We start from the raw sequence: 16,119 nt of genomic DNA, 5'->3' as shown, positions 1-16,119 counted from the left end.
ACATAATAATAGTGGACTTATGTAGCAGTGACGCATCTGGAAAAAGAATGAGCAAATCCAACTTACATTCATCTTTGAGAAATTAAGATCTCTTTTGCTTGGTGTGTCTGTGTCTGAATCTTAGATATATTAGAAGCTCTAAGAATTTTTTATACATGAGGGTCGACAGAGAAATAATACAAGCATATAAGACATGGCAAAACCGTGTTGTTCAGACACCGATAACGAACAACACACACTAAAAAGAAACATGATCTAAAGTGCCGACGTACTTAAAGTTCAATAGATTCTTTGAAATGCTAATGTTCTTGCACGTCTCTGAGGTCGTTCTCGTTGTAACACAACTGAGAAATAGCCTCACGGTCTTTGAAATGCTCATGTTCTTGCACGTCTCTGTGGTCGTTCTCGTTGTAACACAACTGAGAAAAGGCCTCACGGTCGTTGTAACACAACTGAGAAATAGCTCCAGAGATCATCTCCCTGAACTCAAGAGACCCATCTCTCACAAGCGCAACCAGTAAAGGACTCACACCAGAGTCTCTAATAACAGACAGAGTGCCTATAACCAGCAAGATCCCACAACACATCAGAAGCAACAAACTTGGCTTCGTTATCTCCTTCTCTCAAGATCCTCACAAGCTGCTCAGCTATCAAAACAGCATTACCCTCGGCTACAGCTAGTATACAGAACACATCCTCTGCAATATCTTTCCCCATTGGATGTCCTCCCGAGAGAAGCTCCACATACAAAGGAATGGAACCAGCTTCATTAACAGGCCTAATGTACTCTGTCTGAGCCGCTATGATCCCCAAGGCATTACCAGCTAAAAGCTTCCCCTGCTCATCTCCATCACGAAACAAATCCACAAGAGCTGGAACCACTCCTGCTTCAACCAGCAGCCCCCAACACCGTCTGGTGACACCAATCAATCCAATAGCGTGACAAGCTCTCTCTCTCTCTCTCTCTCGATGCAAAGTTCCCAACTTTAGCAGCCTCAACGAGAAACTTCAACCCTCCGTTGTGAACAAAAACGAGTCTGCTCTCTCGTATCGTCGTCAAAGCACTATGTGACAAAAACATTTCTGATTAAGTTTCTTATAGTTTCCTCTGTATGTGTTCCTTCTTTTAGTTATTGATCTTTGAATGTTATAAAATTGATACTTTAATGGTTTAATTTACACTCAGAAAGAAGACAGAATCAAATGCTGTTCAGTTACATGTTTTTAAGACACTCACTGGATCAAAGTTTACATTTTTATTTAAAAACTCTTATCAAGCTGAAGTCAAAATTGTGGTTACAGAGATGGGAACCATAGACTTTGGTGGTGCTGCTTCAGGTGAAGCTTCGATTGCTGATCTCAGCGGTCAGGTTCACCAGGTTCCTTGCTGCATTAGATTCGACGGTCCTGCTCAAGTTTCCAACTATTTCAAGCCTAAGTCCAGTGGTAATAGAAACATATTTTGTGTGATTCTGTATTCAGTTGTTACTTTGTGTGACCAGATTAAGAATGGCGTAAATTGATTGTAGAGGTTGAAGTTGATGGAGTGAGAACGGAAGAAGCTTATTTCAGAGGAAGGAAGTTGCAGGGAGCAACTATCTCAATGCCTAGTGGCTACTCTGGTAACCATTCTTTCTCTTCTTTTTTAGTTCTGAGTTGTGTATGTTCTATAAGATTGTTCTTGTTTATATGTTGTTTATCATTCCCCTCAGGCTTTGTACTTGGACAAGCGAGTAATAAGAACGCCAATGGAAAGAGAAAGGCTTGTAGTGACGAAGAGGAGAATCCGTGTTGGGAAGTGAAGGCCAAGTTCGATAAAATGACATACTGGAATCATGATACTCTTCCTTCAAAAGACGATACTATATTGCGGTCTTTCCATTGGTTCAACATTGCAGAAGCGGTGAGTATATACATTTCCTATCTTGACAGGTTCATAAGCGTTTCATGCGGTCTTGTTTTTTTTTTGTTTCTAACTTGCTTGAGAAAATTGGGTTTTTACTGCAGCTGCATAAGCCAGTGACAGTTGAAGACCTGGTTGCAGTGACAGATGGTGGAGGAATGTGATAAAAACATCAAATGTCATTAACAGATTTGGTTGTTGAAGAAAAGATGTTGTGAAACAAGTAGCAGTATGTAATTTTAAGAGTCAAGTAGCAGTTTGTTTGAAGGAAACATGATTAGACTGAAACAGTTTCATTAAAATAAAAATTTCTTTGGAAACCAGATTTACACAAGACAGGAAAAGCAAAGCCACAAGTGGAAGCTAGACAGCAATAACATATACAAAAGCAAATCATATATTTGTTTGACACCTGTTCAAGCTTTGTAGTAGGTGAGGTATACACTGAAGTGTAGAATAGTGTCTTGACCATCAGTGATATGCTGGTTGTTCTGGTTATGCAGAGTCTCCACTATAGCATACCCTTTAGCATGCTCAAACTTCCCCGTCCCGCCGATAACAGCAATCTGAGAGGCATGAGAGGCTGTCCTGTGAACACCAAAGAAGCTAATAGCATCGTCCAAAGTGTCATGATGGTCATGCTCTCTGTCTAGCAACACGGTCAGAGAAAGTGTCTGACTCGTCCCATCCAAGGAGCTAGCCAGGTAAAACCCCTGAGCCTTCCCTATAACCGCTGAGCCTAGCTCGTGGCTTTCGGTTAGCTCATCGTCCACAACGGTTATGGTTCCAAACATGAGATGCTGGAGAGCAGCACCTGGAGGGAGGTTTCCCGCGGTTACAAAGGGGAGACTGTTGGTGCTGAGGGCGTCGTTGGAGTTTGCGTTGGTGTTTTGGATCACTGTGCTGGTCTGTGCGCCGCCTAGGCCTGTGAGAAGCGGGGCTGTGTTTGGGTTAATGACGCTGTTGATGTTGTTTGAGTTGACAAGCGGGACTCCGTTGTCTATGTTGATCAAAAACAACGCATGCAAGTTGGTGAAGAACACGTTTTTTTTTGGCTTTTAGTTGGTAAGTTTGGTTGTTACACCAACTCACCACCAACTCATAAATCCCCCTCCTATAAATACATGCAAGAAGGAGAAGGGGAAATTCATCCCAAACAAGAAAAACAAAGTAAAAGAGAACGAGAGTAGAGCAGAGAAGAGAGAAGAAGAAGAAAAAATTTTTTTTTTTTTTTTTTCACAAAAAAACTTCTTTAAGAAATTACGAGTAATTTCTGAGTGTATTTGGGATCGGGGTGTGAGTTGTGAGCCTGTAAAAATTCTCTGGTTAATAATAAAAGATCTGTAGCAGGTCCGGAGACGTAGGCATCATTGGCCGAACTCCGTTAACAATTTAATGTGTGTGCCCTCTTTTCCGATCACATAAATTCTGGCTTTCCGCAAAATTTGACCGCGTATTTCCTAACAACTGGTATCAGAGCTTGAGTTACGGTGATCGGTCAAATTTTTGCGGAGTTACTATTCACGTGAACAGTACTTCATGAATAGTGAATTTTGTCGGTAACATCGGTTTGTCGACGAAGGTGTTCTAATACACGGTGGTTCCAGAAACGATGGGAGGCGAAGACGGTTTGGCGCACAGTATAGGGAAATTTGACGGTACAGATTATGCATTTTGGAGAATGTAAATTGAAGATTATCTGTACGGAAAGAAGCTTCATCAACCGCTGAGCAAGAAGCCTGAAAAGATGGATCAGGATGAGTGGGAGCTCCTTGACAGACAAGTTATGGGTGTTATAAGGTTAACACTGTCGAAAAACGTTGCTCACAACGTTGCGAAGGAGAAGACCACGGAAGGGCTCATGAAAGTTCTCTCTGATATGTATGAGAAACCTTCGGCAAACAATAAGGTATTTCTCATGAAGAAACTCTTTCATTTGAAGATGGAAGAAGGTGGCCTGGTTGCCGCACATGTGAACGAGTTCAACACGATTGTCAACCAACTGTCATCGGTTGAAATCGAGTTTGATGATGAAGTGCGAGCACTGATTTTGTTGGCATCTCTGCCAAATAGTTGGGAGCCGATGAGGGCAGCGGTTAGTAATTCTGTGGGTACTCAAAAGCTCAAATTCAATGATGTTAGAGATCGTATCCTTGGTGAGGAAGTTCGAAGGATAGACTCTGGGGAGGCATCAACGAGCTCTGCTTTCAACGTGGAAAACAGAGGGAGAAACCCAGATAGAAATAACCGGAGTAATGGCAGATCGAAGTCAAGGAATGGATGGGGCCAGTCCAAATTCAGACAGCCTGCAGAATGCTGGAATTGTGGAAAGACAGGTCACATTAAGAAGAATTGCCGAGCACCACCGAAGAAGGAAGACAACACTAGAGGCGGAGCCAATGCAGTGACACGTGAAATCGATGATGCATTGGTAGTGTCTGTTGATTCCCCGAGGAAAATTGAAGCTTGTGATACAACTGCAAATACCACCAAAGCGTCAATCTCCTATGTCGATAGCCCAGTTGATTCATGGGTGCTTGACTCAAGAGCGTCGTTCCACACCACACCGCACCATAACATCATGGAAAATTATGTTGCGGGAAATTACGGAAAGGTATATCTTGCTGATGGATTACCTTTGGACATAGTTGGTATTGGAGATATCAACCTGAAAATGTCAGACGGACGTGTGTGGAAGATTACCAAGGTCAGACATGTGCCAAAGTTGATGCGAAATCTGATTTCAGTAGGTCAACTTGATGATATGGGGCACGATGTTAATTTTGGTGGTGGAGCCTGGAGAGTCAAGAAAGGTTCCATGGTGGTGGCTAGAGGTCATAAAAGAGGCACTCTTTACATGACGACGAGTTATCAAGACACTGTTGCTGTTGTCGAGAATGCCAAACAGACCAAGTTGTGGCATTGTAGGTTGGGGCACATGAGTGAGAAAGGGATGAAACTCATGGTGGAAAATGGCGCTCTTCCGGATCTGGAGACGGTGGATCATCAGATGTGTGAAAACTGCATCCTTGGGAAACAGAAACGAGTTAGTTTCTCTAAAGGAGGAAGAGAGCCAAAATCTGAGAAGTTAGAGCTGGTGCACACTGACGTGTGGGGACCCGCTCCTGTTGCATTGCTGGAAGGTTCATACTACTATGTGACATTTATTGATGACTCCACAAGAAAAGTGTGGGTTTACTTCATGAAGAACAAGCATGAAGTGTTTTCGGTTTTCAAAATTTGGAAAGCCATGGTTGAGATTGAGACGAATCTCAAGTTGAAGTGTTTAAGGTTTGATAATGGTGGAGAGTACATCAGCGACGAGTTCAAAAGATATTGCGCTGATAATGGGATCAAGATGGAGAAGACTATTCCTGGAACGCCTCAACAGAATGGAATAGCGGAAAGGATGAACCGAACCTTGAATGAGCGTGCAAGGAGCATGAGATTGCACTGTGGATTGCCAAAGACGTTTTGGGCAGATGCAATCAATACCGCAGCCTTCTTAATAAACAGAGGACCGTCTGTACCGTTGGGATTTAAGATCCCTGAAGAAGTTTGGAGCGGAAAGAAAGTAAATCTTTCTTATCTAAAGGTGTTCGGATGCTTAGCTTATGTTCATATTGATGATGCTGCAAGAAGTAAACTTGACTCGAAGTCTAAGAAGTGTTACTTCATCGGTTATGGTAACGCGGAGTTTGGTAACCGGTTTTGGGATGATTAAAATCGAAAGATCATCCGCAGCAAGAATGTGGTGTTCAATGAAGACATGTTGTACAAGAATAAGCTAAGAGAAGGCTCGGAGAGGAAAGAGCCTGGAGCTGTTGACTTAGAAGATATCCTGACACCGGAGTTGCCACAGGATACCGCAACAGCAGAAGAAGAAATCTCTCAAGACGAGAGTGGTGAGGCTGAAGAAAGTGATGATTCTGAAGTGGTCCCATATACACCAGTCACGGAGTTACGACGGTCAAGCAGAATCATCAGAAAGCCAGTAAGATTCCCTCCATCGCTCAACTACATTCTGCTCACAGACAGAGGCGAACCTGAATGTTATGAGGAAGCTATGTAAGTTGATGAGTCGATCAAGTGGGAGCTTGCAATGAACGACGAGATGGACTCGTTGTTATCCAATCACACGTGGGAGTTAGCAGATTTGCCTAAGGAGAAAAAGGCATTGCATAACAAGTGGGTCTACCGAATAAAAGAAGAACCTGATGGGAATAAGCGTTATAAAGCGAGGCTTGTTGTGAAGGGATTCCAACAAAAAGAAGGCGTTGACTACACCGAAATCTTCTCTCTTGTAGTCAAAATGGTGACCATTAGAACGGTTCTTGGGCTGGTAGCACAAGAAGATCTGCATCTTCAACAGATGGATGTGAAGACGGCATTTCTTCACGGTGATTTGGATGAGGAAATTTATATGAAGCAACCCGAAGGCTTTGAGATCAAATGGAAGGAAAGCCTTGTTTGTAAGCTGAAAAGGAGTTTGTACGGCTTAAAACAAGCTCCAAGACAGTGGTATAAACGGTTCGACAACTTTATTAAAGGCGTTGGTTTCTTGAGGTGTGAAGCTGACCACTGTTGTTACTTCAAGATGCTTGAAGAGTCCTACTTGATATTGCTCCTATATGTCGATGACATGCTGATAGTAGGAGCATACTTGCACGAGATCAATAGCTTGAAGACGAAACTCTCAGAAGAGTTTGCGATGAAAGACCTTGGAGAAGCAAGACAGATTCTAGGGATGAGAATCAGTAGGTGCTTGAGAAGATCCCAGGAAGCAAGAATCCGGCAGACATGCTAACGAAGGTCGTGCCGTATGATAAGCTGAGGTTGTGTGTAACCTCAGTTGGCTTGTCAGAGTAACAAGCTGAGAAGACCTGCTACATTGATCAAGGTGTGAAGGCAGATTGAAATCAGTCTTCAAGTGGGAGATTGTTGATCAAAAAACAACGCATGCAAGTTGGTGAAGAACACGTTTTTTTTGGCTTTTGGTTGGTAAGTTTGGTTGTTACACCAACTCACCACCAACTCACAAATCCCCCTCCTATAAATACATGCATGAAGGAGAAGGGGGAATTCATCCCAAACAATAAAAACAAAGTAAGAGAGAACGAGAGTAGAGCAGAGAAGAGAGAAGAAGAAGAATTTTATTTTTTTTTCACAAAAAAACTTCTTTTAGAAATTACGAGTAATTTCTGAGTGTATTTGGGATCGGGGTGTGAGTTATGAGCCTGTAAAAATTCCCTGGTTAATAATAAAAGATCTGTAGCAGGTCCGGAGACGTAGGCATCATTGGCCGAACTTCGTTAACAATTTGGTGTGTGTGTCCTCTTTCTCGATCCCATAAATTCTGGCTTTCCGCAAAATTTGACCGCGTATTTCCTAACAGTCTACAGGGAAGATGCTGTTGCTGGCCTTTGAGAATGGTATACCGTTCACTTCGGTATGTGCTACTATTCCAGTGACCACACGAGCTGATGGGTGTGACTCGCCTAGGACGTCGTGCATAAAGAACTCTAGTAATGGCTCGTGTCCAGCCCCTGCTGGACGGACCAGATGGGAGTGTAGTTGCTGGTGCTGGTTCTTCCTCAGCTTCGGTTGGAGCAACGGTGGGGATTTGGCCAGCACTAACTGAGACTGAGGTTGGATCTCATCAAGAAGTCTAGCTGAGTTGATGAATGCGAGGAAGTTGGCGGATATGAGGAAGAGAAGGATGGTTATGTGATGAGCTTTGGTCATTTTCGTCTCTTGTTTTGGATACTCAAGTTGTGTTAATTTATGTTTTGTTTGACGTTTAATGATGGATGGGTTAATGGGTTTATATAAAGAAGCATTGATGAATTTGGTTAGTGTTATTGTGAATGGAGTTATTGAAGTGGAGTTGTTGTTGCTGATGTGCTTTAGTTAAGATTGAGAGTCAACTAAACCTCTATTTTAGTACTTCAATTAGCTAATGATTTCATTGATTTGTGACTTCATGATTTCTCTTACTTTATATGGGTTACAATGAAACACCCGCCCCTTCCCCATTTCCAACCGGGGTTCCTGGGTGCGGGGTTTAGGACACACATGTCTACTTTCCCGACATCTCCGTGTGTCCCGTTTCTGGTCCCATGAGTTTAAGGTGCGTATCCTTTCTTACCATTGACATTTCCACTTATAGTTCTGCAAAAAGGGAGAGGGAAAAAGAGGGGTGAGTATGAATACTCAGTGAAGCGATTCTAGACCAGTCTCCCCCATGAGCTTTTATACTGCTCAATGCGAAACGAGAACCGACTAGTCACTACACCCATTTCTTGACTAGCTATTAAGGTTTTATTTCACGAAAACAAGCAATGCAATGAACTCAGTCATCACTCAATTCACACAATTCAGTTTATTATTTAAGACTCCAGTCATCCTAGAACTCTAGGACCTACACAGCTCAAGCGGACCAACCCTCCCCTTTTCTTGCTGCGTTCCTGTGGAGCCGCCTGCCCTGGTACACTCGGCATCCGGTTCCCTTGGATGTAGTCTATACCCTTTGCAGTGTATTACGGCCCCTTCCCGCCAAGACTCGGCGTGACTCAATCTTACCGGCGCCTCTATTCTTAACCTGCCGTTTTTGAACACTACGGCCGCCGCGTTTTCCGATACTCCCCACCAGTCCCTCGGTGGTTTGTAGTCCATTTCTATTCATTTCCCATACTCCCCACCAGTTCCTCGGTGGTTCGTATTTCAATCATTTAACTTTTCCTTTTTCTTTTATTTCCTTTTTCCTTAAACCCTTAGACTCTTTCTTACTTTCCTTTTTAGACGCCACCCGTTCTCGGTGTCACACTCAATCCATTTAACAATCATTCATAGATATCCTATCATTCATCTAACCAGACCGGTTAACATTTCTCTTATGATCCTACGTTCATTTCTTTCTAACCATCCTAGCTCTCAATCACAAACCACAGATCTTCAACCAATCAAACAATCAGTCAATCATCAATCATCATTAAAACCGTTCGTGTAAAGTTCTTTAATCAGTATGAGAGTCCTGATGCAATATGATCTATCATCCTAACAACAAACAGGATCTAATCAATCCTAGCAACCCATTCAACAATATAAAAGAGCATGAAAGATATCTGGGTAGAACACCTCAACTTAGCCTAGATCTGGATCTGGATCTGAGAATAGAGGGTAAGGGAACGGGATCTGAGGTCTATGACACCACGCACCCACCACCACCACTCGCGGCTGTACACGGCGAGGAGAGAGAGACGTGGCCGAGAGAGAGAGAAGGAGGCGCAGCGACGAGAGAGAGAGAGAAAGGAAAGACGCGGCGAAGAGAGAGAAGGAGGAGAGAGGCGGCGCGGGGAGAGGGAGAAAGTCGACGGCTAGGGCTTTCAGTCTCCGGGAATTCTCTGCAGGGCTTCGCTTCTAAACTTCTGATGAGAGGTAAAGGAGGTGGGGGCTTGCTTTTATAATGTGAGGAAAGGGAAAACCCTAGGATTTTCTAGTTGGGCTGTAGAGAACCCATTAGCCTTTAAAAATTTAATTGAGCTGGTTTTGGGGTGTTACAATTCTCCCCCTCTTATTCGGAATTCGTCCCGAATTCCAAATCTTCAGTTCAAACTTAACATCCCAAACTAGGGTGAGTTTCCAAACACAATCAAGGGAGGCACGAAAAGGGCGTCCTACTTGCTCAAGATCATTTAAAACCAACAATGAATTTAATAAATGAAATGGAGTAGGACTACAACAAATAAATAGATCCCAAGGTATCGCCAAAATCCGCGAATATCCTTATAACAAAAAAATGAAAAGCTAAAACCATTATGAAAGGAAGAAAAACCGTGTCCTACTCCTACTAGCTGACTCAGGAATCACAACTAGCCACTTTGAACTGGAGACTTCTGAGCTGTTCGAATTTTCCTTCAACGTTAGCTATGACAGTCTATCAGAACCATAAGGGAAATGGGCAATATCGGAAACGCTGATCCCTTAAGTTAGTATTAAGGGACCTTAACCTGGCTCTGATACCAATTGAAACACCCGCCCCTTCCCCATTTCCAACCGGGGTTCCTGGGCGCGGGGTTTAGGACACACATGTCTACTTTCCCGACATCTCCGTGTGTCCCGTTTCTGGTCCCATGAGTTTAAGGTGCGTATCCTTTCTTACCATTGACATTTCTACTAATAGTTCTGCAAAAAGGGAGAGAGAAAAAGAGGGGTGAGTATGAATACTCAGTGAAGCGATTCTAGACCAGTCTCCCCCATGAGCTTTTATACTGCTCAATGCGAAACGAGAACCGACTAGTCACTACACCCATTTCTTGACTAGCTATTAAGGTTTTATTTCACGAAAACAAGAAATGCAATGAACTCAGTCATCACTCAATTCACACAATTCAGTTTATTATTTAAGACTCCAGTCATCCTAGAACTCTAGGACCTACACAGCTCAAGCGGACCAACCCTCCCCTTTTCTTGCTGCGTTCCTGTGGAGCCGCCTGCCCTGGTACACTCGACATCCGGTTCCCTTGGATGTAGTCTATACCCTTTGCAGTGTATTACGGCCCTTTCCCGCCAAGACTCGGCGTGACTCAATCTTACCGGCGCCTCTATTCTTAACCTGCCGTTTTTGAACGCTACGGCCGCCGCGTTTTTCCATACTCCCCACCAGTCCCTCGGTGGTTCGTATTCCATTTCTATTCATTTCCCATACTCCCCACCAGTTCCTCGGTGGTTCACATTTCAATCATTTAACTTTTTCTTTTTCTTTTATTTCCTTTTTCCTTAAACCCTTAGACTCTTTCTTACTTTCCTTTTTAGACGCCACCCGTTCTCGGTGTCACACTCAATCCATTTAACAATCATTCATAGATATCCTATCATTCATCTAACCAGACCGGTTAACATTTCTCTTATGATCCTACATTCATTTCTTTCTAACCATCCTAGCTCTCAATCACAAACCACAGATCTTCAACCAATCAAACAATCAGTCAATCATCAATCATCATTAAAACCGTTCGTGTAAAGTTCTTTAATCAGTATGAGAGTCCTGATGCAATATGATCTATCATCCTAACAACAAACAAGATCTAATCAATCCTAGCAACCCATTCAACAATATAAAAGAGCATGAAAGAGATCTGGGTAGAACACATCACCTTAGCCTAGATCTGGATCTGGATCTGAGAATAGAGGGTAAGGGAAACGGGATCTGAGGTCTATGACACCACGCAGCCACCACCACCACTCGCGGCTGTACACGGCGAGGAGAGAGAGACGTGGCCGAGAGAGAGAGAAGGAGGCGCGGCGAAGAGAGAGAGAGAAAGGAAAGACGCAGCGAAGAGAGAGAAGGGGGAGAGAGGCGGCGCAGGGAGAGAGAGAAAATCGACGGCTAGGGCTTTCAGTCTCCGGGAATTCTCTGCAGGGCTTCGCTTCTAAACTTCTGATGAGAGGTAAAGGAGGTGGGGGCTTGCTTTTATAATGTGAGGAAAAGGAAAACCCTAGGGTTTTCTAGTTGGGCTGTAGAAAACCCATTAGTCTTTAAAAATTTAATTGAGGTGGTTTTGGGGTGTTACATACAACCTAATAAGAAACAAAGTCCATAAATCTTGAATGTTGTTTTAGAAAAAAACATTCATTTCTTATATTATAAAAAAATATTATGGGATCAGTAATTTTTCAATTCTACATATTCATAATCTGTTTCCACCATACTTCACTGTTTTACGTATATGGGATGATTAAAATCAACTAATAAATCAGTATTTTTCCTCCCCCTTAAAGCCTCAGCCCATATGATATCATAATCGGCCCAATAATAAAGCCTATAACCAAAGCCCAGATAAACATAAACCTAAAGCTCGACCCAGTCTTAGCCGTCGTCATATTGCATATTCATATTTTTTCTGGGGTTTCTAATCTCTTATAACAAAAAAAAACACCCGAAGAAGGTAAGGGAAGCTAAAACCCTAAAAACCTTTGTCTAAAAGACTAATCTCTGCTTCTCTATCCACAAAACCAAGGCGTTTCTCTTTGAAACTCTGTGTATACCTTCCCAAAATGAACTTCAATAAAATGGAAGTCTAGATCCTTAATTAGTTTTTTTATTTCTTGGCTTCAAAAGATAAAGATCGCACGTCAAAGATTTAGTGAATTGTTAATCAGATGGCGACGTCATTCTCTAGTATACAATGTGTTATACCAGTCGAAAACAGCTATGTGGCTAATTGTTAATAAGATGGCGACGTCATTCTCTCGAATACAATACTGTTCGTTTGGTTGCCATAGGTACCTGCGTGCGTCGGCGTCAATTTTTTCAAAAAATCTTGTTCGTTACGTTGACGCCGGTACTGCGTCTGCATCTAAACGCGGCGTTCTGGCGTCAGACGCCGAAAAAATCAGCGTCTTCGATAAAAAAACTGCGTTCGGAGATGTATTTTACACATTTGCCCTTACTGTATTTCATTATTTACAAAAAAAAAGAGAAAAAGATTATGATAGCACCAAACCAAGTTTTTGTTCCCAAAGTAGCACTCAAAGCTCAAAGTCACAAAAATATGTTTCATTAAAGAGGTAAATATACACTTATCCCATTGGGTTAATTAATCCAAACCTTAGGGTTTAGAGTTAAGAGGTGAGGTTTTGGAATTAGGGTTTAAAATTTTATAAAAAATAAATACTAAAATAAAAAATAAAAATTTTTAAAACAGTTTCAAAAAGTATTTTTAAATTATAAAAAGAAAATTTAAAAAAAAAAAAATCCAAAAAAATTTCAAAAAGAAAATTATAAAAATTTCGATTCTGAAAACATATAATCTGAATCTATATAAAAAAAATTTTATTTTTTCATTTTTATTTTATTTATTTTTGTTTGTTTATTTAATTTTAAACCAATGGTATTAGAGATATTTTACCCTTTAATGAATATCATTTTTGTGACTTTCTCTTTCTGGTGCTATTGACCAAAAAACCTAAATCCTAATTTCTACATTGACGCAGCTCTTCTCATCTCCATCTCTGACCTTCGAGCTCTCTCATCTCCATCTCCGATGCAGACCTCGAGATCTCTCATCTCCGGCTCGAGCTCTCCGACTCAGGCTCGAGCTCTCTCTTTTCCGACGCAGACCACGAACTCTCTCTTCTCCGACGCAGACCACGATCTCTCTCTCTTCTCCGACGCAGACCACGAGCTCTCTCATCTCAGACGCAGACCTCGAGCTATCTCATCTCTGACGCTTATCACGGGCTCTCTCATCTCTGAAGCTTATCACGAGCTCTCTCATCTCTGACGGTTATCACGAGCTCTCTTATCTCCTCCGATTTGGGTTTCAAGCATTGTTGAGGTAACAATCATATGAGTTTTTGAGAATGGGTTTCAAGCTATTAGATTCTGCTCTTGTTTAGTTGTTACTTGAACGATGTGTGTTTAGCTTTGTTGCTTGAACGATGTGTGTTTCACTCTCACTCTATCGTAAGAGCTTTGCCTTCTATGCTTGCTTCCTTCGTGTGTGATGTTTGTATGTGTGATGTGTTTGTTGGTTATTTACTGGCGTTTGTGTGTTTGCTTTGTCTCAGGATCTCTCAGGCTTCTCCATAACATCTGGAAGCTTTGTGAAAGATATAACTCTTTACCTTGTAGCTTGTTGTTGAAAGAGTTTGTGTGAATCTTTGAAGTGTAAGTCTTTATGCTTGATAGAGTTTGTGTGAATCTTTGAAGTGTAAGTCTTTATGTTAAATGATCTTGTATCATTGAACCTTTTTTGCAGACTCTCTGTTTCCATATAGAGAAGGTGTTGGAGTTCGTTGCAAAGAAAGAAAGTCTGCAACTGCCCCATGGTTTTACAGCATTACAAGTACTCTTAGGTAACATCCGAGAAGCATTACATATTTGTCTCTGCAACTGCCCCACGGTTTGCAGAATGTCAGTCCCCTCATGGCTAGTTTTTGTTGATGCTCTAAGTTCATGGTCTGCTTGTAGGTTTGGTTTGTTGATGCAGTTATCTGATTACTTTGTTTCATTATGTTGATGCAGTTATATGACGAATTGTTTTATCCTGGTGATAAAGATACAGAAGCTCACAAACTCTTTAGGAACTATGTTTCCATCATTACTTGGAGTTTTAAGAGCCAATTGATTTCCTTCTACAGAAGCAGTAGCAGAAGACGGGTTAATGGTGAGCTTGAAGATGAACCTCTTCACATGAACATTATCATTACTGAAAAAGATGACTGCTACTCTTTCAACAAGACCATGTTACAAATATTGTTCATACGTCATTCTATAATGATTATAGAAACAAAGGCTGATCTTTGATGTGGGTTTTCAATAAAAGTTGTTTTAAAATATTACACCAAGATGAGATATTTCTGTTATTAAATTAAAATTTGAAAATACAATTTATAATTATCATCTCCCTCCAATTAGGTAGAATGAGTAATTATCTATATATATTGTTTGTTATATTATTATAATCTAATATTTTTGACTAAATTATTAAAATCTTATCTTTAATAATTTGTTAGGATTAATAATATTTATTTATGTTATTAAATTAATATTTGAAAATACAATTTATAAATTCAAATTATTATTTTTTCCAAAAATTTGTTTCATTTTTTATTCTGATCTGAAAAGTTAAACAAAAAAAGCTAAAAAGAAAAGCATGATAAAATATTTTTATATTTGTATATTTGACCAAAAATATATTACCAAGTAAACATAATATTTTTATGGATATAAATATATTTAAACTACATTTTATTTATTTAAAATACAATTTTACAATTTTTAAAAATAAAATATGAATAAATGAAAATAGCCGCAGCGTCTGCCAAACGAACGACTTCGAAACGAACAACAATTTGCGGCAGCGTCAGCGGCAACATCGGCGTCAGCGTCTACAAAACGAACAACAATCAAACGACGCTGACGCAGTCGCCGACGCTGCCGCTGACTCCGAAAACCGCGGCAACCAAACGAACAGCACTAATAGCTCTGTTCTTTTAGTTGACGCCGCGACAGCGTTCGGCGGCACAAAAATACATTACACAGTCGCTTCATCTTTTCTGTTACTGTGGCTAAAATAGAAAATCAAAAACGCGGCGATCAAATATTGGAGACTTTTGTGACGCCATAAATTCCGGCGGCAAGAAAGTTGGAGAACGCGGATGTTTTTATAAAGCCAGCGGCACAAACTTGAAAGACGATGGCGTTAATTATAATATTTTCTTCGTGTTTTTTACCCGCTGATCGCTGCCGCAGCGTCAAGAAAAAGAACAGCGCTGATCTCTACACCACCTAACCTAGCTAACCCAATTCGAATCGAAGATCCAAACCTAACTAAACTCCACAAACACTTCACCCAAATCCTCCGGAACACAATACCGTTATCATTCGCCTTGAGTAAGAGCCTTAACAGGCTAGCGATCACGCCGCACCTCCCCATCGTAACCGCAAATTCGTCTCCGCAACATCGATCGATTTCTCCAACAGCTCTATCCAGTTGCCTCCACTTGTTTAAATTCATCCAAGACTTCAGGCAAGATATTTAAATCAGTCTCACACATTTCCTTGCTTCAGTTTTTCTGTCCATGATTTCTTATCCATGATTTCATGTCCATGATTCTTGTCCATGATTCCTGTCCATGATTTTCTGTCCATGATTTTCTGTCCATGATCTCCTGTCCATGATCTCCTGTCCATGATCAATCATGTTCTTCATGTCTTTACTCTTGCTCTTTATTCTCTTCATGTCAACAGCTGACAGCACCACCACCAACCCGGCCTACACTTTATGGCAACGTCAGGACAAGCTCCTCTACAGCGCTCTTCTTGGAGCCATCTCTATAACAATCCAGCCACTTCTCTCTCGCGCCTCAACAGCCGCCGAGATCTGGGATACCTTGGCTTCCACGTATGGTAGACCTAACAGAGGCCATGTTAAACAGCTCCTGAATCGACTCAAAGCCTGGACCAAAGAGACTCGATCTATCGATGAGTATGTTCAAGGCCTAATCACCCGATTTGACCAACTGGCTCTACTTGGGAAAGTCATTGATCATGAAGATCAACTTGATTATGTTCTTCAAGGTCTTCCGGAGGACTACAAGTCAGTCGTTGATCAAACGGAGAGCAGAGACACACCACCATCAATCACTGAACTTCATGAAAAGCTCATAAATCATGAAGCGAAGCTCCAGATCTCTGCTCCACAGCAAGC

At 41.5% G+C, this 16,119-nt stretch overlaps 3 protein-coding genes and 1 long non-coding RNA gene across 4 annotated transcripts; 2 read left to right on the top strand and 2 right to left on the bottom strand.

The window, feature by feature from the left end:
- Positions 1-1,253: 1,253 nt before the first annotated feature.
- Positions 1,254-2,226, top strand: LOC106416162 (ribonuclease H2 subunit C). The gene is made up of 4 exons (XM_013856997.3): positions 1,254-1,446; positions 1,530-1,622; positions 1,713-1,903; positions 2,008-2,226. Exons 1-4 carry the CDS (start codon positions 1,305-1,307, stop codon positions 2,065-2,067), a joined length of 486 nt encoding a protein of 161 aa, XP_013712451.1. The 5' UTR covers positions 1,254-1,304; the 3' UTR covers positions 2,068-2,226.
- A 93-nt stretch (positions 2,227-2,319) lies between these two features.
- LOC106413227 (dirigent protein 9) lies at positions 2,320-3,006 on the bottom strand. The gene is made up of 2 exons (XM_048755444.1): positions 3,003-3,006; positions 2,320-2,903 (listed from the first exon to the last, which is right to left on the bottom strand). Exons 1-2 carry the CDS (start codon positions 3,004-3,006, stop codon positions 2,320-2,322), a joined length of 588 nt encoding a protein of 195 aa, XP_048611401.1.
- A 4,285-nt stretch (positions 3,007-7,291) lies between these two features.
- LOC125585779 (dirigent protein 9-like) lies at positions 7,292-7,648 on the bottom strand. Its single transcript, XM_048755443.1, has one exon. It carries the CDS (start codon positions 7,646-7,648, stop codon positions 7,292-7,294), a length of 357 nt encoding a protein of 118 aa, XP_048611400.1.
- Positions 7,649-12,858: 5,210 nt separating this feature from the next.
- LOC106416163 lies at positions 12,859-14,306 on the top strand. The gene is made up of 4 exons (XR_001283100.3): positions 12,859-13,242; positions 13,475-13,574; positions 13,666-13,762; positions 13,932-14,306. It is a non-coding gene; the product is annotated as an uncharacterized LOC106416163 (long non-coding RNA).
- The last annotated feature ends 1,813 nt before the right edge of the window (positions 14,307-16,119 follow it).

This window comes from Brassica napus, chromosome C4 (assembly GCF_020379485.1).
Source record: "Brassica napus cultivar Da-Ae chromosome C4, Da-Ae, whole genome shotgun sequence".
In the NCBI taxonomy this organism is placed as follows: Eukaryota; Viridiplantae; Streptophyta; class Magnoliopsida; order Brassicales; family Brassicaceae; genus Brassica; species Brassica napus.
The sequence above is the reverse complement of the archived record's forward strand: the minus strand, read 5'-3'. Positions and strand labels throughout refer to the sequence as shown.